Source organism: Colobus angolensis, unplaced genomic scaffold (genome assembly GCF_000951035.1).
Source record: "Colobus angolensis palliatus isolate OR3802 unplaced genomic scaffold, Cang.pa_1.0 Scaffold88, whole genome shotgun sequence".
NCBI lineage: Eukaryota > Metazoa > Chordata > Mammalia > Primates > Cercopithecidae > Colobus > Colobus angolensis.
The window spans coordinates 6679110-6700150 of NW_012122709.1; the positions used below are offsets into that span (position 1 = coordinate 6679110).

The following is a 21041-nucleotide window of genomic DNA, read 5'->3' on the forward strand; positions in this document are numbered from 1 at the left end:
CCAAAGTGCTGGGATTACAGGTGTGAGCCACTGCACTCGGTGTGGACATTTATTTCCTTATAGTTCTGGAGGCTAGAAATCCAAGATCAAATGGTCTGCAAGTTTGTTTTCTCCTGAGGGTTTTCTTGGCTTGCAGAAGGCCACCTTCTCATTGTGTCTTCACGTGGTCCTTCCTCTATTTGTACACATCCCTGGTGTCTTTTTGTGTATCCAGATTTCTTCCTTCTGTAAGGATGCTAGTCAGATTGGATTAGGGCTCATGCTGGTGGCCTTATTTTAACTTAGAAATAGGCCTTATTTTAACTTAGACCGTTTGAAAGCCCTATATTTCCAATTTCCCTAATACATTCGCATTCTGAGGTACTGGGGATTAGTGGCTTCAACATGTGGATTTGGTGGGGGGATACAATTCAGTCTATGACAAGTGAGAATGACAATATTGGCAGTGAAGTTAAGGAGCAGACACTTAGACACAGTTGATGGGAATGTTAATTGGGACAATCTTTTTGGCAAGTTGGTGTTTCAATATATAGAAAAATTTAGAATGTTAATTTCATTTCACTCAATGATTCTGCACCTAGGAAATTACCTTATGAATATGTTCTCAAAAGAATGCAGTGATATATGTATTGTAGCAATATTTGCAATAGCAAAAATGTCAAAAAAATTAGATGTCCATTGGTGGAGAAATAGTTAAGTAAAATTGGCAATATTCATGCAGTAGAATACTAGATGGCAGTTAAAAACAGTGAACTAGGTTGGGATGTGCTAATAAAATAAGGAAGACTTATTAATGAAAACAGGCGTATGTAGTATCTCTTTTTAATGTTTAAAGTATGTATGTGTGTCTGTGTGTACATATATGTATATGCATCAATTTTTTTCTGGAAGGATATACAAGAAATGGATAAGAATATGTATCTTTGAAGAGAAGGGTTGAATGGTAAGTGGGGCATGATTATTGTACTTTAATTTTTTATCCTTTGGCCCTGTGTGAAATTTTTTTAACTTGACTGTTTGCTATTTTATTTTTCAGTTTAAAAATACATATATGAGGCCAGGTGCGGTGGCTTATGCCTGTAATCCCAGCACTTTGGGAGGCCAAGCAGGCAGATCCCCTGAGGTTGGGAGTTCGAGTCCAGCCTGACCAACATGGAGAAACCCTGTCTCCACTAAAAATACAAAATTTGCTGGGCATGGTGGCACATGCCTGTAATCCTAGCTACTCTGGAGGCTGAGGGAGGAGAATCGCTTGAACCCAGGAGGCAGAGGATGCAGTGAGCTGAGATCATGCCATTGCGCTCCAGCCTGGGCAACAAGAGCAAAACTCCATTTCAAAAAAAAAAAGTGTGTGAGAAAAATTACAACAGTGCAATAAAGTAGACACTGTGAAAAGTTTCCTAGAACCCAGCCTCACAGTCTCCCAGTTCTCCCCAGAGGTAGCCTCTGTTACCAGTTTCTTGTATATCCTTCTGGAAATATTTCTTACTTTCATGAACACTCTACTTCTACTTCCACTAAATATTAGTATTCCATACCTACTCTTCTCTACTGTGTGTTTTCCCTAATGATATGTCTTGGAGGTTGTTCTTTAGTGGAAAAGACAGATCTACCCATTCTCCTCCTCTACTTTCTTTTAGGAAAATTTTCAGACATACACAAAAGGAGATTTTTAATGAAGTCCCATGTTCCCATTCTCCCACTTTATTATTTATCAACAGATGACTCACCTCCCACTGTCCTTACTTCCACTCTAGTCCTGCCCGCCTTTTAGATTATTTTATTTTTTCAGACAGGGCCCAACTTTTGGCCCTATGGCGAATGAAAGTGGCTTTTATTTCCTCTCTTGTGGGAGGAGGGGGAAGGGAGCTTTCCCAGAAACATCAACCTAAAGAAGGGGTGGCTGCATCCCCAGAGCTCAGGGCTCAGGGCTAGAGGAGCCGATCATTGGATTATTTAGAAGGAAGGGCTCGTTCTTGTCCACTTCCTGGCACTCCTGGCACTCTGCTGCAGGGTGTACTATCTGGGGTCACTCCCCTTGGGGCAGCAGCTCCTGCATCAGCAGAGGCACTAGGTCACTAGGAGATAATCTGCTAGTTTTCACAAAGAGGAGGGGGCAGGTGCCCTGAGAGAGGGAGAGAAAGCTGGGGTGGCTGACCCCATGTCCCACGCTTGCCCACTGTGATAACTTTCATAAGGCCTGGGTGGTGTGATCCCTCCCAGGAAGGCCCGGAGGGGCCCATAGGCAATGCACGATCTGATGGCTGGTCCTTTAAATGTCCATCTCAAATAGCGATTCTTCATGGCCCGCCCACTTAACCCACTTATCTTCTGGGCTATTGCACAGGTGGTTCTGGCTGGCTTCCTTTGGGAGCTCATCACTGGCAGGTCTGGTGACCCCAGGAATGGTGGACAGATCCCTCGGGGGTATTTTGGTCATGGGTGAGTTCCGGCGCTCCAGGAATTTCTAGTCGTAGATGATCCTGGTACCTCCCGGGGTGGTGCTGAAGACTGTGCCGCTAGGGGTTTGTGCTGTAGCTGCATGCCTTTGCCCAGCACTACTCAGCGAGTGGCAGGGATGGCCCGGCTCTGGGTCTGGCTGCAGCTGCCGTCTCCGGACATGATTTCCAGTGCACAGCACCCAGGATTTTTTTCTTTATTTTTATTTTTTGGAGACAGAGTCTCTGTCTCGCCCAGGCTGGAGTGCAGTGGCACGATATTGGCTCACTGCAACCGCTGCCTCCCGGGTTCAAGCAATTCTCCTGCCTCAGCCTCCGGAGTAGCTGAGACTACAGGCACATGCTGCCACGCCCAGGTAATTTTTTGTGTTTTTAGTAGAGACAGGATTTCACCATGTTGCTCAGGGTGGTCTCGAACTCCTGAGCTCAGGCAATCCACCCGCCTCGGCCTCCCAAAGTGCTAGGATTACAGATATGAGCCACCACTCCTGGCCCACCCTGGATTATTTTAAAGCAAATCTAAGAACTTGTTTAAAGTATTTCCTAAATTTTTGTTTAAAAAAGGTCATTTTAAGAATACTATATGATGGATGTGATAAAAATCCGGTCATCCAGAAATATATAAAGTAAAAAGTAGAAAATATCTTCTAGAAATACTCTCTAGAAATAATTTAGTTTATATATCCTCCCAGACTTTTTTAAATGAAGTAGAATATACATATCATAAAATATGCACAAATTTTATTTGTGTAGTTTTGACAAATTTATCCAAGTCACTTCACCAAGTGAAGAAAATATTTCCATCATCACTGCAGTAAGTTCCCCTGTACTCCCTTGTACTCAGTTCAGTTCCTCACTCCAGGGCATAGGCAACTAACTGCTGTTCTGCTCTCTCTTACCGTAGATTAACTTAGTCTGTTTTTTTTAACTTTATTTATTTATTTATTTATTTTTTGAGACAGAGTCTCCCTCTGTTGCCCAGGCTGGACTGGAGTGCAGTGGCGCCATCTTGGCTCACTGCAAGCTCCACCTCCCAGGTTCACGCCATTCTCCTGCCTCAGCCTCCCAAGTAGCTGTGACTACAGGCACGCGCCACCATGCTCAGCTCATTTTTAAAAATTTTTAGTTGAGACAGGGTTTCACTGTGTTACCCAGGATGGTCTTGATCTCCTGACCTCGTAATCCGCCCGCCTTGGCCTCCCAAAGTGCTAGGATTACAGGTGTGAGCCACCGTGCCCAGCTATTTTATTTATTTTTTGAGACAGGGTCTCACTCTCACCCAGGCTGGAGTGCAGTGGTGTGATCTCAGCTCACTGCAGCCTCCACCTCCTGCACTCCGGTGATCCTTGTGCCTCAGCCTCCCGAGTAGCTGAGATTACAGGTGTGCGCCTCCATGTCCAGCTCATTTTTTTGCATTTTTAGTAGACAGTGTTTCACCATGTTGGGCAGGCTGGTCTCAAACTCCTGACCTCAAATGATCTGCCCACCTTAGCCTTCCAAAGTGCTGGGATTACAGGTGTGATCCACCATGCCTGGCCTTGAACTTTAAGTAGTATCATGCAGTATGTACTTTTGGGTCTCACTTCTTTCAGCATAGTTTTTTGCTGTTCTTTTTCTTCTGCCCACACATCAGTGAGAAAGGCATAATGTTTTCAATAATTCATCCATGCTAAATAAATGAGTAGTTTATTTTTTTTTCAGTAATATTTGACTTTATGAATATACAAACATGACTTTGTAGGACTCTGTAAGTTTTCCAAAGTGATTATGTCATTTTATACTTCAGTAGAGTTCCAGTTGATACACATCTTCAACATTTGGTATTATCAATCTACCCCATTCTTTTTTATTTATATATATACGTACATATGTGTGTGTGTGTATGTGTGTGTGTATATATGTGTATATATACACCTTTTTTTTTTTTTGAGACGGAGTCTCGCTCTGTTGCCTCGGCTGGAGTGCAGTGGTGCAATCTCGGATCACTGCAAGCTCCGCCTCCTGGCTTCACGCCGTTCTCCTGCTTCAGCCTCCCGAGTCGCTGGGACTACAGGCACCTACCACCACACCTGACTAATTTTTTGTATTTTTAGTAGAGACGGGGTTTCACTGTGTTAGCCAGGATGGTCTTGATCTTCTGACCTTGTGATCTGCCAGCCTTGGCCTCCCAAAGTGCTGGGATTACAGGCGTGAGCCACTGCATCTAGCTATTTTTATATTTTTTATAAAATAGAGACAGGGTCTCACTATCTTGCCCAGGCTGGTCTTGAACTCCTGGGCTCGAGTGATCCTCCCACCTCAGTCTCCCAAAGTGCTAGGATTACAGGTGTGAGCCACTGCATCCAGCCTGCACTCTTTTTTAATAGTTCCATAGTATGATTCAGTTTTAAGGCTATAGCATAATTTATTGAACCAGTCCCCTGTTGATGGGCCTTCAGGTTTTTTCTGGTCTCCTACTCCCACAAGTAAGGCTCTAGAGATTTGTGCATATATGCAAATTTAGAGGATAGTATCTTTGAGGTGGAATTGATAGGTCAAAGGGTGTTGCCACATTTTTCTCCATGAAAGTCGTGCCTATGTGTACTCTTACCAAAAGTGTATGAATTCTTATTTCAAAATATTTTGATCAAACTTGCTGATTTTTGCCAGTCTCTTGGGTGAAACAAAAATATAAAATTTTTAAATATAAAATTATATTTGTATTGGTATAAAATTAATTTTATACTAATCAGATTTGCTCACTGCAACCTCCACCCCCTGGGTTCAAGCAATTCTCCTGCCTCAGCCTCCTGAGTAGCTGGGACTACAGGCATCTGCCACCATGCCCATTGATTTTTGTATTTTTTTTAGAGAAGGCGTTTTACCTTTTTTTTTCTGAGACGGAGTCTCACTCTGTCCACCAGGCTGGAGTGCAGTGGCGCAATCTCGGCTCACTGCAAGCTCCGCCTCCCGGGTTCACGCCATTCTCCTGCCTCAGCCTCCCTAGTAGCTGGGACTACAGGCGCCCGCCACCGCGCCCGGCTAATTTTTTGTATTTTTAGTAGAGACGGGGTTTCACCGTGGTCTCGATCTCCTGACCTTGTGATCCGCCCGCCTCGGCCTCCCAAAGTGCTGGGATTTTTGTATTTTTAACAGAGACGGGGTTTCACCATGTTGGCCAGGCTCGTCTCAAACTCCTGACCTCAGGTGATTCACCCGCCTCGGCCTCCCAAAGTGCTAGGATTACAGGGGTGAGCCACCACTCCCAGCCAATTTAGTTTTGTAGATAATTAATCTTTGTGTTTTCATACATGGGATCTTTTATTATATTTTCTGGTTGATTATATCTATACATAGAAATAATTTTTAAAAGTTAGTTTTATACGAATCAAGTTTACTAGTTTCAGTAGTTCTTTCATTTGATTCTTTGAGGTTTTCCAGAGAGAGAATCATGATTGAAAAATAATTTTATCTCTTCTTTTTTCCCTTTTTTTTTTGAGACAGAGTCTTGGTCTGTCACCCAGGCTGGAGTGCAGTGGTGCGATCTTGGCTCACCACAACCTCCACCTCCTGGGTTCAAGCGATTCTCTTGCCTCAGTCTACCGAGTAACTGGGATTACAGGCATGTGCCACCACACCTGGCTAATTTTGTATTTTTATTAGAAATGGGGTTTCTCAGTGTTGGTCAGGCCGGTCTCAAACTCCCAACCTCAGGTGATCCGCCTGCCTCGGCCTCCCAGAGTGCTGGTTTTACAGGCATGAGCCACCACACCAGGCCTCCTTCCCAGTTTTTTATCATGAGCTGGAAGTGTTACTTAAATTACTTAATTAGAAAATGTTTAATTCAGCCACTTGAAAGAATAAGGTAAATCTAAAATGTATATGGAAAACATTTCCAGGAAATATCATTAAGTAAAAAAGTAAGTGGCAGAACAGTACATACAGTGGATTCTGTTTATTAAAACAAAAAAACCTTTAGAACTAAGACAAAAAAGCAAAAAATGGAAAGAAAATATTCTTGCACCTTTGCACTTCTGGCTTGCTTCTAGTGTGAGTTGTATTGCACCCTGCAGCCTGAGAATCCAGTTTTAATTTCCCAGAGCTTCTTGCCACTAGTGGACAGGTTTTTCTCAGTGGATTCTTGGCCTTTCATAACGCAGTTAAGCAAATTAATATATGATCAATACATAGAATAAATCACATTGTTTGACAAATAATCTCCTTATCATCTTTTGGTTTGATTTTTCATGAAAATTTTGGAGTAAAATCTAAGTATATGACCACCAGCAAATAATTTTAAAAGACTTCTCTGTGAGAGACCTAACCAGTCACTCTAACTACTTTGTGCTCTACAGAAAAGACGCTCCAACCGCCAAGTTAAGCGAAAAAAATATACAGAGGACCTGGATATAAAGATCACAGATGATGAAGAAGAAGAAGAGGTCGATGTAACTGGTCCCATAAAACCTGAGCCTATCCTCCCTGAACCAGTGCAAGAACCAGATGGCGAGACTTTGCCTTCCATGCAGTTCTTTGTGGTAAGCTGTAAACTCAAGTAATTTCAGAGGATTGCCTTGCTGATCACAATCATCTGTTGACTGACTGCATCTTTTGCTGCAGGAGAATCCCAGTGAAGAAGATGCAGCCATTGTAGACAAAGTGCTTTCTATGCGGATTGTGAAGAAGGAGGTGAAGGCTTTTTAATTTTTTTTTTTTTTTAATAGACAGATTCTCACTATGTTACCCAGGCTAAAGTGCAGTGGCTATTCATAGATATGATCATAGCGTACTGTGAACATCTGGGCTTTAGCTATTTTTCTGCCTCAGCCTCCTGAGTATCTGGGACTACCATTGTGCACCACTGTGCCTGGCTCTTCTTTATCTTAATATTAACCCGTAATGCTATGTTCACAGGCTTTATTTAATGAGCACCTTTGGATGTCAGATATATTGCTAGGGTCTAGTTGTGAGAGATCATGGAGGAAAGTTAGCTAGAAAACAGGAACTGCTTTACTGGTGCTTCTTTTATTTATCTGTTTAGAGTGGGTAAAGGCTTACTTTTTCCAGCTATCAGGCCTCTATTATTGAAGTACCAGACTGGTTCCTTAATCTCTGAGTTATTAATATATTCAGGGATTATTGGTGTGAAGTTCTGCAAGGTGTGGTTAAAATTTAAAAGTTCATTATTTTACCAATAAGGGACTAGTAACTAATTTATTTCTTTTTTCTTAGCTTCCTTCTGGACAATATACTGAAGCAGAAGAATTCTTTGTCAAGTACAAGAACTAGTACGTTATCTGTGCAAAAAGCTTGTCACCCCAAATTCCACAGGGTGGTAAAAAGTTCTCCTGGGTATCCTGGGTGGTAATGTGTCCCTTTTTTATAGTCTTGTAGCCCAGATTGCTATTTTTAATGGGGAAAAATGTCTATTCAGAGAGAAATTCAGGAATTGACATGACTCTTACTATTTCCTTGTAGGTAAGTGGACTGAGGGTGGTTCCTGATAAAATGTCTTGTGATTCTCTTTATGTTAGTTTAGCACTAAGATCTTGCTACTCAAAATATGGTCTTCTGTGGATCAGCAGAATTAGCATTACTTGGGAGCTTTTTAGAAATGTGGGCTTTCAAGCACTGTGGTTTGTATACAAATTAGAGTTTCAGAAGCACTGACCTAAAGACTCTTTCCCAATTTAAGCCTATATTTGTTATGTCTGCTTCCGACTAATCCCAAAATTTCAGATAGTAGCCTGCCACCTTCTTTTACTTGCACCATGACTGGATTTTTCCATCCCCCTTAGCTCCTATCTGCATTGTGAATGGGCTACTATCTCCCAACTAGAGAAGGATAAGAGGATCCATCAAAAATTAAAGCGCTTCAAAACCAAAATGGCTCAGATGAGACACTTCTTCCATGAGGTAATTAGGAAGAGGTATTGCCTGTCATTTCTTTCATAGAAGCACAAATTACTGGGGTTGTCAGCCTTAGCTGATTCTTCAAAATACTTGTAATTTGTTTGTATATATGGGTGTAAACTTTTAATTTTGGTCATTGACTTTCCTTAACTGCCGTTGCATTGTTTTCTTAGGTTTAAATATGGTTCATTTATTAGTTATAGGGTATTTTGAAACTGACTTCCTCAATGCACATGAAGTATTTTCAAAACTGATGATACACTGACTGCTGGTCCACTTGAGGCATTCTTCCTCTAATGTCTGTCTTTAGCTATTGATGGTTTCTGTAGACCTGTTATTAAGAGAGAACATTTATTTTCTCAAATTTCTAATCCAGTGTGATTAGAAATAGGGATAAAGGAGCTTTAATTTCCAATATCCAAGTTTACTGATAAACACTGGAGCAAGATGAATGAAGAAATATGTCTGTTATATTTGCAGTGTTCATCCTTGATAAGAGTAGTTTTGGTTGTATGTTGCAAGTAGAAGAAAAAGTGGAATGGATGAACAAGTGAAAGAGATGAAGGAATGGAAATAGCATGTGTTTAAACCCTTGAAAAAGTTTAGGTATGGTGCTGGGTGCAGTGCCTCACGCCCGTAATCCCAGCACTTCAGGAGGCCAAGGCAGGCAGATCACTTGAGGTCAGGAGTTTGAGACTAGCATGGCCAACACAGTGAAACCCCATCTCTACTAAAAATACAAAAATTAGCTGGGCGTAGTGGCAGGTGCCTGTAATCCCAGCTACTCGGGAGGCTGAAGCAGGAGAATCACTTGAACCTAGGAGGTGGAGGTTGCAATGAGCCAAGATTGCACTACTACACTCCAGCCTGGGCAACAGAATAAGGCTTTACCTCAAAAAAAAAAAAAAAAAAGTTTAGGTATAAAGCAGAGTAGAAAAATCATTGCAGGAGATGTAGAATCAAAGGAGGTCTTATTTTAAAATTTGAAATATGGAACATACACGTGTATTTATGGCAATGACTCAGGGATTCCTAAGAATATAAGAAGCAATGGACACCAGAGCATATATGGAGAGAATGACCTCTGTTAGAAAGAGACACTCACTGGTAACAGGTGAGAAGTTGGGTGTAGACCCTGGTAAATTCATAGGATTTGATGTTATGAGAAAGGGGAACGCCCATCAGATAGCTTCTAATTTCTTTAAAAATTTTGAAGTAGGATTCTCTGCTAAAGGTGAGGTAGAAGAGTGGGTTTGCTGGACAGTGATCTTTTGGTCTTATTGTTTGGTTTCATAACTCATCTAGGATGAAGAGCCCTTTAATCCAGATTACGTAGAGGTGGATAGGATATTGGATGAGTCTCACAGTATTGACAAGGACAATGGGGAGGTGAGTTGTTGAGACATGGAGTAACGTGACCATCCTCTTATATTTCTGCTAGTGGGTTTGTCAGTCCTTTCTTTTTCAGGTGTGGCTGCAAAATCCCTTGGACTGAAAAGGTATTTCTAAATTTTTCTGTGGAATCCTTTGAAAGATAATGGAAGGTAAGGGAGTAGGGAGAGATGCTAAAAGGAAAGATTTCTGTAAAGTCAAACATGTAGAAGCTAAGTACAGAAAAGTCATTCATCTTGGTCTCATTTTTCCTCGTATTTTAAATGGGAGACTCTTGACATACAGTTGGAGGTGGGGTGTGGGGCAGGGGAAGGGGATACTTCACAAATTCCTAAATTTATGAATATAAAGATACTTGTACAGGCTCACTCCTAGCTTTCTACAAATCATGTTCTTGAGAATGGGCTACTTCCTGAACTCACCATTAGTTAAATGTCTCTTCATTTGTCATTAAAACAGATCTGTTGGCCAGGTGCGGTGGCCCACACCTGTAATCCCAGCACTTTGGAAGGCCAAGGTGGGCAGATCATGAGGTCGGCAGTTCGAGACCAGCTTGACCAACATAGTGAAACCCTGTCTCTACTAAAAATACAAAAATTAGCCGGGTGTGGTGGTGCATGCCTGTAATCCCAGCTGCTCAGGAGGCTGAGGCAGGAGAATCTCTTGAACCCGGGAGGCAAAAGTTGTGGCGAGCTGAGATCATGCCACTGCACTCCAGCCTGGGCAACAGAGTGAGACTCCGTCTCAATTAAAAAACAACAACAAACAACAAAAAAAAACCAGATCTACATTTGAATCTGTATTGTAATTAGTTAATTTTTTTCTTTTTTCTTTTTCTTTTTTTGTTTTTTTTTTTTTTCTTTTGAGACTGTCTTCACTCTGTCACCCAGGTTGGGTTGCAATGGTGTGATCTTGGCTCATCAATTGCAACCTCCGCCTCCCCGATTCAAGCAATTCTCGTGCCTCAGCCTCCTGAGTAGCTGGGACTACAAGTGTGTGTCATCATGCCCAGCTAGTTTTTATATTTTTAGTACAGACGGGGTTTCACCATGTTGGCCAGGCTGGTCTTGAACTCCTGACCTCAGGTGATCTTCCCTGCGTTGGCCTCCCAAAGTGCTGGGGTTACGGGCGTGAGCTACCACACCTGGCACCTTTTTCATTTTTAAATGGTCATCTAGGTCTTAGCCACCAGTGAATTCTTCTTTTAAATTTACTTCTAAATTTTTTTAGGCTATAAACCATCATTTTCTTAGAATTTGTCACTTTATTTTTACTTCTCGTAGGACTTTTTGGTTTAGCTTAGCACAGGGTCATAAAGAAATTTTTTATCACATCTGACACTTTACAGTGACCCAGTAGAGAACAGCAGAACTTTTTTAAGATGTTAGTGTTGAGTGGGTAAACTGGGCTTTTTCATGACTTTTTCAAGTGACTTGATCCTCCCATACATCATTCTAATAGGACCTCTGAGTTAAATTCCAAAGTTTATTCTACTTTATAAGTCTTCAGGTTCACTCAAGTAGTCAGAATCTTAGATATCCAGGACCCAGTATAATTCATTGTCTTTAAATCCTAACAAGCATGCTTCACATAACATATTCTGCTTTTGAAGTTGGGGTGGTAGTATTGTGTGTGTGTTTGTGTGAGTTGAGTGGAGAATGGGCTGGATTTTAGGGCAGGTTGTTAGCTATTTTTAAATTCTCATCATTTTTCAGGATCTCAGCCTTTCCAGCCTTGACAGTCTTATGCTTTTTATCATAGCTACCCTTCTAAAAGCAATTGGCCTTTAGTTAGGCCCCTTTGGAATGTCTTGCAATGACATAACAGATGATAATGTTTTCATACTCTAATACTCTAATTTATGCTCCCAGTATTGGCTAATACTATTCTATATACCCATTTTCCACCCCCTCTGCAAAATAAGTTTGTCATCCTTTTTATATTACCTAATAGTGGAAATAAAAATTACAATAGATATTATGCTGGAAATGTGTGACCTGGACAAATGGCTTTATATAGGGAGTGACTTGAGTTACTATGTTAAAGAAAAAGGTAAAAGAGCAAGCAGCTGGATCAATTCCAGAGATTCAAGATCTGTGACTACGTTGAGGCACTTTCACATATTTTCTTGGCTATTTTAAGTTTTCTATGAATTGATAATTAGAGATTCTTGTTGGTTACACTAGACCCAATCTAATCCTTGCTTTATACTTTATAAGCCAAAAATGGAGATGCAGTAAGTGCAGTGATCATCTTGAATAGTGAAAATAGGAGCCATTTACCATTTACCATTTACCATTTACCATTAGCTCCTTCACTTTCAGTGGAATACCTACATAAACTAGTACTTACTGTAGTGGAACTTTTTAGCATTTTCTCTTCTTCTTTACTTTTATTACCTCTTTTTGGTGATAAATTCTTGTTAGCTCCTAGCTTCCTGGGGCTCACAAGGACATTTCTTTACCACCATATAAGTGCTCTTGAGGTGCATCTGCACTGAGTTCTAGGGGCCCAGAAGCCAGTATATGCTGATAGTCCTCATCCTAAAGGTAGCCTAGCTGCCACCGTGTCAAATTTGGCTCCAGGAGAACAGTATGGCACAGAAACATGTCTTTTAATTTCAACATGGTATAGGAAAAGATTAGCCTTTTTTTTTTTAGTCTGTTTAGTTGATGAGGATAATATTTTAGTGCTTAGTGTTCTAGAAACTAGTGGGTAGAAATTTCCTTTTAGAACAGATTCAGATAAATTGCTTTGAAGAATGATCAAAGCCATATAGTGTATCAGAAGGTGAACCTTTGGTCGGTGTGTTTGGCCTGACTTTTTCAACAGCTTTTAGGTACTGATACTTCGTGATCTGATTTTACAATCAAATTTTTATTATTTAACCGGCACAGAGAACACAGAATCAGTTTCTTAAGCCTTTGGTTTCTTCTCTCCTAGCCTGTTATTTACTACCTGGTGAAATGGTGCTCTCTGCCCTATGAGGATAGCACATGGGAGCTAAAAGAAGATGTTGATGAGGGCAAGATTCGAGAATTTAAACGGATTCAGTCAAGACATCCAGAACTCAAAAGGGTGGTAAGTATATTTGCATTGGAGTATAAAGACCTACATAGGAAATGGTTTAATTTTTTTCCCCTATGGAATTTTTTGTTGTTTTAGCTTTTTATTATGGAAATTTCAAACATATAAAAATTGAAGAAATGGTATAATGTACCCATCACCCACTTAATTATCAGTACACATCTAATCTTGTGTCATATATTTTCCTACCCATTAATTCCCGTTTCCCAGGTTATTTTAAATCAAATCCCAGATTCATTTATTTCATCTGTAAATATTACAGTGTTTTTACTAAAAGAAATAATACCGTTATTGCACCTAAAAAAATTTAATCATTCTTTAATATCGTCAAGTCACTAGTACCAGTCATTGCATACATTTCCCTGATTGCCTTCTAATTTTTGTTAAATCATTTAAATTTGATTCTCAGTAAGGTCCATATATTGCTATCAGTTAATGTGTCTCAAGTTTCTTGTAAGCTCCCCCTTGATCTCCTCCTCTCCCTCCATTATAATTTTCTCATGAAGAAATCAGGTGATTTGTTTTGTAGGATTTTCCATAGGCTGAAGTTTGCTAATTACATTACTCTTGGTACTTCTTTACATGTTCGCTGTCCCTGATATTTCACATGAATGCTTAGGTTTAGATCAACACTGTCCAATAAAACATTTTAGAGCTGTGCTGTCTAATACAGTAGTCACTAGCCATGTGTTTTGTTTGTTTGTTTTTTAACATTGTAGAAAGCTCTGTTAGACATCACTGTTCTACAGGCTTGATCAGATGTGAGAGGGAAGCCAGTAACTGCTTCATAGATGGTGGTGTGTACTTCCATCAGGTTGTGTTTTGTGATGTTGTCAGCCATTTGTGATCATTATGGACCCATAAAGTAACGTTATGAACTCATGAATTTAAATATATTTGACATGTTTTAATCCAATGTTGTTTTGAATTGACTTTAACCATTAGAACTTACCTAGTTAAGTCTTACCTTTCGTTAGTGTCTCCACTCCATTTATTCAAACATCTTGTTTTTTTAGAATCGTCCGCAGGCAAGTGCCTGGAAGAAATTGGAGCTGTCACATGAATATAAAAACAGAAACCAGCTACGGGAATATCAGTTGGAAGGGGTCAATTGGCTGCTCTTTAATTGGTATAACAGGTAAAGGAAAGAATGGGCCCATAAGATGTAAGCTTAGTTCTGGGATTGTTTTTATTTGTTTTCTATTGAAACAATTTCTTCCTACATACTCTATTTTTTTAAAGATAGTATCTTTCAACGTTCTTTTTTTTTCCCCATGGTGAATCTGCAGGCAGAACTGCATCCTGGCTGATGAGATGGGATTGGGCAAAACTATTCAGTCCATTGCCTTCTTGCAGGAAGTATATAATGTGGGCATCCATGGTCCCTTCTTGGTCATTGCCCCACTGTCCACAATTACTAACTGGGAGCGAGAATTTAATACATGGACAGAAATGAACACTATTGTGTACCATGGCAGTCTGGCCAGCAGGCAGATGATCCAACAGTATGAAATGTACTGCAAAGATTCACGGGTAAGTTGTATGTCTTGGGAATACTATAGCTTAGAGAAAGTTAGCCAAGGTACCTGGAATTTTAGGGGCTATATATGAATAGAAGGCTTTTATCGAAAGTCTTAAATATGCCTATGCAAAAATGCCTATGGTTTAAGGCATTTTTGTATAGCAGTGTGCAGGGCATTTTTTTGACTTTGCTATTTTTTTACCTGTAGACATTTGATCCAGTAGAAATTCTGATTTTATTTGTGAACATACACATTTTAAGTAGAATTTTGTCAGCATCAATGAATTTTAATCACAGTATTTTACAGAAATTAAATTCCTTTAGCCACTTAATCCGTGTGGTGGTGACCTTATTTCTCTTCCCCTTTTTAGTCTCCTGAAATTTTCATCAAAATCAGTTTCTTTTTCTAAATGGTCAGGCGTGGTGGCTCATGCCTGTAATCCTAGCACTTTGGAAGGCCGAGGTGGGCTTATTACCTAAGGTCAGGAATTCGAGACTAGCCTGGCCAACATGGTGAAACCTATCTCTACTAAAGAGATAAAAATTAGCCAGTTGTGGTGGTGGGCACCTGTAATCCCAGCTACTCAGGAGGGTGAGGCAGGAGAATTGCTTGAACCCAGCAGGTGAAGGCTGCAGTGAGCCGAGATCGTGTCGCTGCACTCCATCCTGGGCGACAGAGTGAGACTGTGTCTCAAAAAAAGAAAAAGATCAGTTCCTTTTTCCCTGTAAATTTGAAAACAAAATTGGAATTACCTATCGTGTATTAACATGAATTTTATTGTTTTTCTATTAGTTTTCTTTTTTTTATTTCTACCAAGTCAAATCTTCTGGTCATATTTTGCAGCTTTTAATTTTGTTAAAATGATTTCGTTCTTTTGTCAATTTTTAGACGTCAGCCAATATTATGTTCTGTATTAGCTATTTTCATTTTTATTATCTTGTATGTTTCAGCATTGTCCAGCAGTTGTGGATTTCATTGTTAATCAACAAAAGATCTAGGGCAGAGATACATGAGCTAGGCATACAGCAGAGTAAAAAATGTCTAGCCTCTCATTCAATGAGTCTGTCATTTTCCCAAGAAGCTGAATATGTTGAGGAAGCAATGTATCTTACATTCAGTGATATGGCACTATTTTTCAGGAAGATAAACAGCGGTGGAGGTGGGTGGTGGTGCAGTTTGTATTTCCTATTAAACATGCCTTAATATAGACAAGTAATTCAGAAGAGCTCCTCATTTAGGTACATTTTAGGTTTTTTCTGACTTTACTGCCTTCGTGCTTAGGGACGCCTCATCCCAGGTGCATACAAGTTTGACGCTCTGATCACCACTTTTGAGATGATCTTGTCAGATTGTCCTGAGCTTCGTGAAATTGAATGGCGTTGTGTTATCATTGATGAAGCCCATCGACTGAAAAACCGTAATTGCAAGCTGCTTGATAGTCTCAAGCACATGGACCTGGTGAGTTCCACACTGACTTGTGGGCAGAAACAACTGGAATTCACCTTAATTCCTTGTGGTATTAAAATAACCCTAGTTTAGCAGAGGAGAAGAAAAGTCTGAATCTTGGTATTGAACAGTGGGGATGACCTATGGGAATGGTAACCTGAAAGTCATGTAAAAGTCATAAATTTTAGAATTGGGAAGTTTAGTGATAACCAGAAGGAGAGGTAGGAAACTATATTGGTTACCTATTACTGCATAACAAAATACTCCAAAACTTAATGTCCTACAACAAGTACATTTTTCATGATCTTCTAGCTCAACCACTTAGGCTGAGTTCAGCTGGTTGGTTCTTAGGATGCTGTTGCCTAGAGTCAGTATTGCTGCAGCTGGCAGTTGATGGTGGTTCTTATCTGGAGCACCTGGGTTCCACATGGCCTCTCATCCTCCATAGGCCAGATTGAGCTTCTTTGTGTGGTAGTCTCAGGGCAGTATTCTGAAACTCACACAGTGTCACTTCTGCTACATTCTTGTTGTTGTTGCAAGTAATAAGGCAAGCCTAGGGCTGAACCTTGATAGGAACAACAGCAAATTAATGACCATATTTAATCCAGCTCAGTTACATTCCCTAGAGGACAGCAGATTTTAGAATATCTGTGGAGAGTTGAATATGGAGAGACATACGTAATTGGAATAAACATGATCTGAATTACTGTTTTTAAATTTGCTTATAATTATGTTATCTCAATACATTAATGTCAGTGGGATTTCTTGAATGCTTTGTGTTTATTGAAAGGGGAGAAATGGAAGAAAAGTTAATGGACCAGTGATCTGGTCCATTCTCATCATTTTATAGATAAAGAAATTAAAGGTTATGTCTGTTAAAGATTATATGCTTGGCAGGAAACCCCAGAAGTCCGTCATGTTTTTTAATTTTATTCTTTTGTTTCCTCAATTTCTAGGAACACAAAGTGCTACTCACAGGAACACCATTGCAAAACACTGTAGAAGAACTGTTTAGCTTGCTTCATTTCTTGGAACCGTCACAATTTCCCTCAGAATCAGAGTTTCTCAAGGACTTTGGGGATCTCAAGACAGAGGAACAGGTAGGAAATCTATCTGATGAGGTACTAACTCAGGACAAAAAAGATGAAGTTTGTACAAGGCAGACATCTGTTGTCATGGGTATCTCGAGGGCCTTTCTGAACTCCTTATAACCTTGTGCCTACATCATTTGTGGCATCATCCAAAGTATACATTTCTTAGATAATGGAAAACTGTAATTTTTCCATGTTTCTACATAATGTGAGAATGTTTGCCCTCATATTATTGATTTCTTTTTCTGTCTGTAATGGACCACAGGTTCAAAAGCTACAGGCCATTCTTAAGCCAATGATGCTGAGAAGACTCAAAGAGGATGTTGAAAAAAACTTGGCACCCAAACAGGAAACTATTATTGAAGTAGAGCTGACTAATATCCAGAAGAAATACTATCGGGCTATTTTGGAGAAGAATTTCTCCTTCCTTTCCAAAGGGGCAGGTCATACCAACATGCCTAATCTACTTAACACAATGATGGAGTTGCGCAAGTGCTGCAACCACCCATATCTCATCAATGGTGAGGGAATTCTTGGTATATACCTGAACTTCTGAGTACCTGTGTTTACTCTCCAGATGATACTCCTTGGGGACAATGGATGCATTGACTCATCCAACCTAATTTGGGGTGGGGACTGAGGAATGGGAAATGGTTCTCCTTTTAAAAAAGAGATTCTAAGCCTGGGCAACATGATGAAACCCCACCTCTACAAAAAATAAAAAAATTAGCCAGGTGTGAGGGCAGGCATCTGTGATTCCAGCTACTTAGGAGACTGAGCTTGGAGGATTGCTTGAACCCAGAAGGCAGAGGTTGTAGTGAGCTGAGATTGCACCACTACACTCCAGCCTGGGCGACAGAGTGAGACCCTGTCTCCAAATAAAGTCAATAAAAACAATTCTTATTTGGAATGTTTTTCCTCTAGTTCTTTCTACCCCTTTGATCCTGCATGATCTCCAAAATTAAATAGTATTTGCTGTTTAGAATTTCATGAATAAGAACTCAGTTAGCCACACAGTGGCATGTACCTATAGTCCCAGCTACTTAGGAGGCTGAGGCAGGAGGATTGCTTGAGCCCATGAGTTTGAAGCTAGCCCTGTCTCAAAAAAAACAAAATCTCAAGTTACTGTGTTCCTTGGATAAATGTCCTCGTCGACCCTCCATTTTGCTGTTTCTGTCTCTTTTTTGGGTGCTGATAGTGTCTTCCATCTTAGTTCTTGTCCACATATTTACATCTTTTTTTACCCAATTATCATAGGCCTGCCTTACTTGGCATATTTTGTATGACACAACGAAGGATGATTTAAATTTTTTTTTTTGAGATGGAGTTTCACTCTTGTCACCCAGGCTGGAGTACAGTGGTGTGATCTCGGCTCACTGCAACCTCTGCCTCCTGGGTTCAAGCAATTCTCCTGCCTCAGCCTCCCAAGTAACTGGGATTACAGGTGCCCACTACCTCGCCCGGCTAATTTTTTGTATTTTTAGTAGAGACAGGGTTTTGCCACGTGGGGCAGGCTGGTCTTGAACTCCTGACCTCAGGTGATCTACCTACCTCGGCCTCCCAAAGTGCTGGGATTACAGGCGTGAACCACCGAGCCCAACCGATTTTTTTTTTTTTTTTTTAAAGACAGAGTCTTGGCCGGGCGCGGTGGCTCAAGCCTGTAATCCCAGCACTTTGGGAGGCCGAGACGGGCGGATCACGAGGTCAGGAGATCGAGACCATCCTGGCTAACATGGTGAAACCTCGTCTCTACTAAAAATACAAAAACTAGCCGGGCGAGGTGGCGGGCGCCTGTAGTCCCAGCTATTCAGGAGGCTGAGGCAGGAGAATGGCGCAAATCCGGGAGGCGGAGCTTGCAGTGAGCCGAGATCCGGCCACTGCACTCCAGCCCGGGCGACGAGACTCCGCCTCAAAAAAAAAAAAAAAAAAAAAGACAGAGTCTTGCTTTGTCACCCAGGCGGCTGGAGTGCAGTGGTGCGATCTAAGCTCACCTCCCGGATTCAAGCGATTCTCCTGCCTCAGCCTCCTGAGTAGCTGGAACTACAGGCCTCTGCCACCACACCTAGCTAATTTTTGTATTTTTACTAGAGACGGGGTTTCACCATGTTGACCAGACTGGTCTCGAACTCCTGACCTCGAGTGATCCATCCACCTGCCTCGGCCTCCCAAAGTGTTGGGATTACAGGCGTGAGCCACCGTACCCAGCTGATTTTAAGATCTTTTGGTGCTGAAATTCTGTGTGTGAGAAATGTTGGTCTTAAATTACATTTTTTTCCCTTTGCTTTCATGATTAAAAAGACTACAACCTTAATATGGTTCACTGGATCTCAGTTTAACTTGATTTTTCTTTTGGCAGGTGCTGAAGAAAAAATCCTAACAGAATTCCGTGAAGCTTGCCATATTATACCTCATGACTTTCATCTGCAGGCCATGGTTCGTTCAGCTGGCAAACTGGTTCTTATTGACAAGTTACTTCCAAAACTTAAAGCTGGTGGCCATAAAGTTCTGATCTTCTCTCAGATGGTACGCTGCCTAGACATCCTAGAGGATTATTTAATCCAGAGGAGGTAAGAAAAGAGTCGTCCTAGCCTGTGGTTACTCTGTCCTCATAAAGCAGCAAAAAGTAGGAGGGCCTGAGTTTAATTAGAGTTGACGAATCGCAGTAACAGGAGTTTTTAAGATTCTCACTCTCAACTTGGGTTTTTGACCAGCTTTTATATGGGAGTACTGGTATTGATCCTAGCCTGCTGTTTTGGTCTCCACTTCTGTTTAGCCACTTATATTTTTTTTTCTGTGAACAGGTACTTATATGAACGCATTGATGGGCGAGTTAGAGGAAACCTTCGACAGGCTGCCATTGACCGCTTCAGCAAACCTGACTCAGACCGCTTTGTCTTCTTACTGTGTACCCGGGCTGGTGGACTTGGTATTAATCTTACAGCTGCTGATACCTGCATCATCTTTGATTCAGACTGGAATCCACAAAATGACCTGCAGGTAAAGGAATTCATTGTCTTAGGGAGTAACTACCTAACTTGGGAGATTTTTCAACAAGAATGGGATCTTTTAGAAAGGCCTTTCAGAGAGTTTGGAATTGTTTCCTTAGTTAAGGGTGGCAGTTAGGTCAGGGAATCAGCAAACGTTTTCTGTAAAGGACAAGATAGTAAATGTTTTAGACTTTGTGAGCCATCAATTCTCTGTTGAAACTGCTCACCTCCAAATCCTGTAGCACAGAAACAGCCATAGATAATATGTAAATGAATGGGTGGTCCCACCTGTGTCCCCATTGAACTTTATTTATAAAAACAGATGTCCACGCAGACTTTAGTGTGCTGACACCTGGTCTACATGATGGGGTGATAATTTCATCTTGAAATTTACTCTTGGTTTTGAGTTGATCTCATGCTGCTCTATATAGGTGAAAGAGTCATAAATTGGTATTTTGTATCCTTTCCCCTGCTAATTTTATGATATCTTTCTTCTTTCCTTTCATTTTTATTTTAAACCAGGCCCAGGCACGATGTCATCGAATTGGGCAGAGCAAAGCTGTGAAGGTGTACCGCCTCATCACTCGTAATTCCTACGAGAGAGAGATGTTTGATAAGGCTAGCCTCAAGCTGGGATTGGATAAAGCTGTGCTTCAATCGATGAGTGGTCGGGATGGCAACATTACTGGAGTGAGTCTTCTTAGTTTATAGATAAGTTTGTAGTGAGTCGTTGTGATAGAGGAAAACAAAAGCTATTTTTACACAGGGATTTGACTACCTTATTTGGATTCTCAATTATTATTTCTTAAAATGTAATAGAGAAAATATTATGACATGGTTAGATATTATTCTGTTGATAGTCTTTTCATCTTTCTATTGGTTTTTACAGATCCAACAGTTCTCTAAGAAGGAGATTGAAGATCTTTTAAGAAAAGGAGCATATGCAGCCATCATGGAGGAAGATGATGAAGGCTCCAAGTTTTGTGAAGAGGATATCGACCAGATCTTGTTAAGACGAACTACAACCATCACCATTGAATCTGAAGGAAAAGGTTCCACCTTTGCCAAGGCATGTTCTGTCTGTGCCAGAGGCTAGAAAGGCAGAGATAGAGACTGGAATCTCTAGGATTTAATTATGTTTTTATGCTGGGGACGGTGGCTCAC

The 21041-nt window shown here is 40.8% G+C and overlaps 1 protein-coding gene and 1 pseudogene across 2 annotated transcripts in view; one reads left to right on the top strand and one right to left on the bottom strand.

The window, feature by feature from the left end:
* The window catches only part of CHD8 (chromodomain helicase DNA binding protein 8), a 50401-nt gene that overhangs the window by 12452 nt on the left and 16908 nt on the right, over window positions 1–21041 (top strand). For both annotated transcript variants that reach the window (XM_011930929.1, XM_011930930.1), the window contains 15 exons: window positions 6794–6976; window positions 7059–7127; window positions 7671–7726; window positions 8237–8354; window positions 9657–9740; window positions 12687–12824; window positions 13847–13968; window positions 14120–14363; window positions 15635–15811; window positions 16756–16899; window positions 17156–17411; window positions 19247–19457; window positions 19692–19887; window positions 20400–20567; window positions 20767–20946. In XM_011930929.1, the coding sequence (XP_011786319.1) occupies window positions 6794–6976; window positions 7059–7127; window positions 7671–7726; window positions 8237–8354; window positions 9657–9740; window positions 12687–12824; window positions 13847–13968; window positions 14120–14363; window positions 15635–15811; window positions 16756–16899; window positions 17156–17411; window positions 19247–19457; window positions 19692–19887; window positions 20400–20567; window positions 20767–20946 (2346 nt within the window). The remainder of the gene's footprint in view (window positions 1–6793; window positions 6977–7058; window positions 7128–7670; window positions 7727–8236; window positions 8355–9656; window positions 9741–12686; window positions 12825–13846; window positions 13969–14119; window positions 14364–15634; window positions 15812–16755; window positions 16900–17155; window positions 17412–19246; window positions 19458–19691; window positions 19888–20399; window positions 20568–20766; window positions 20947–21041) is intronic.
* On the bottom strand, window positions 2273–2622 carry LOC105503822 (annotated as a pseudogene).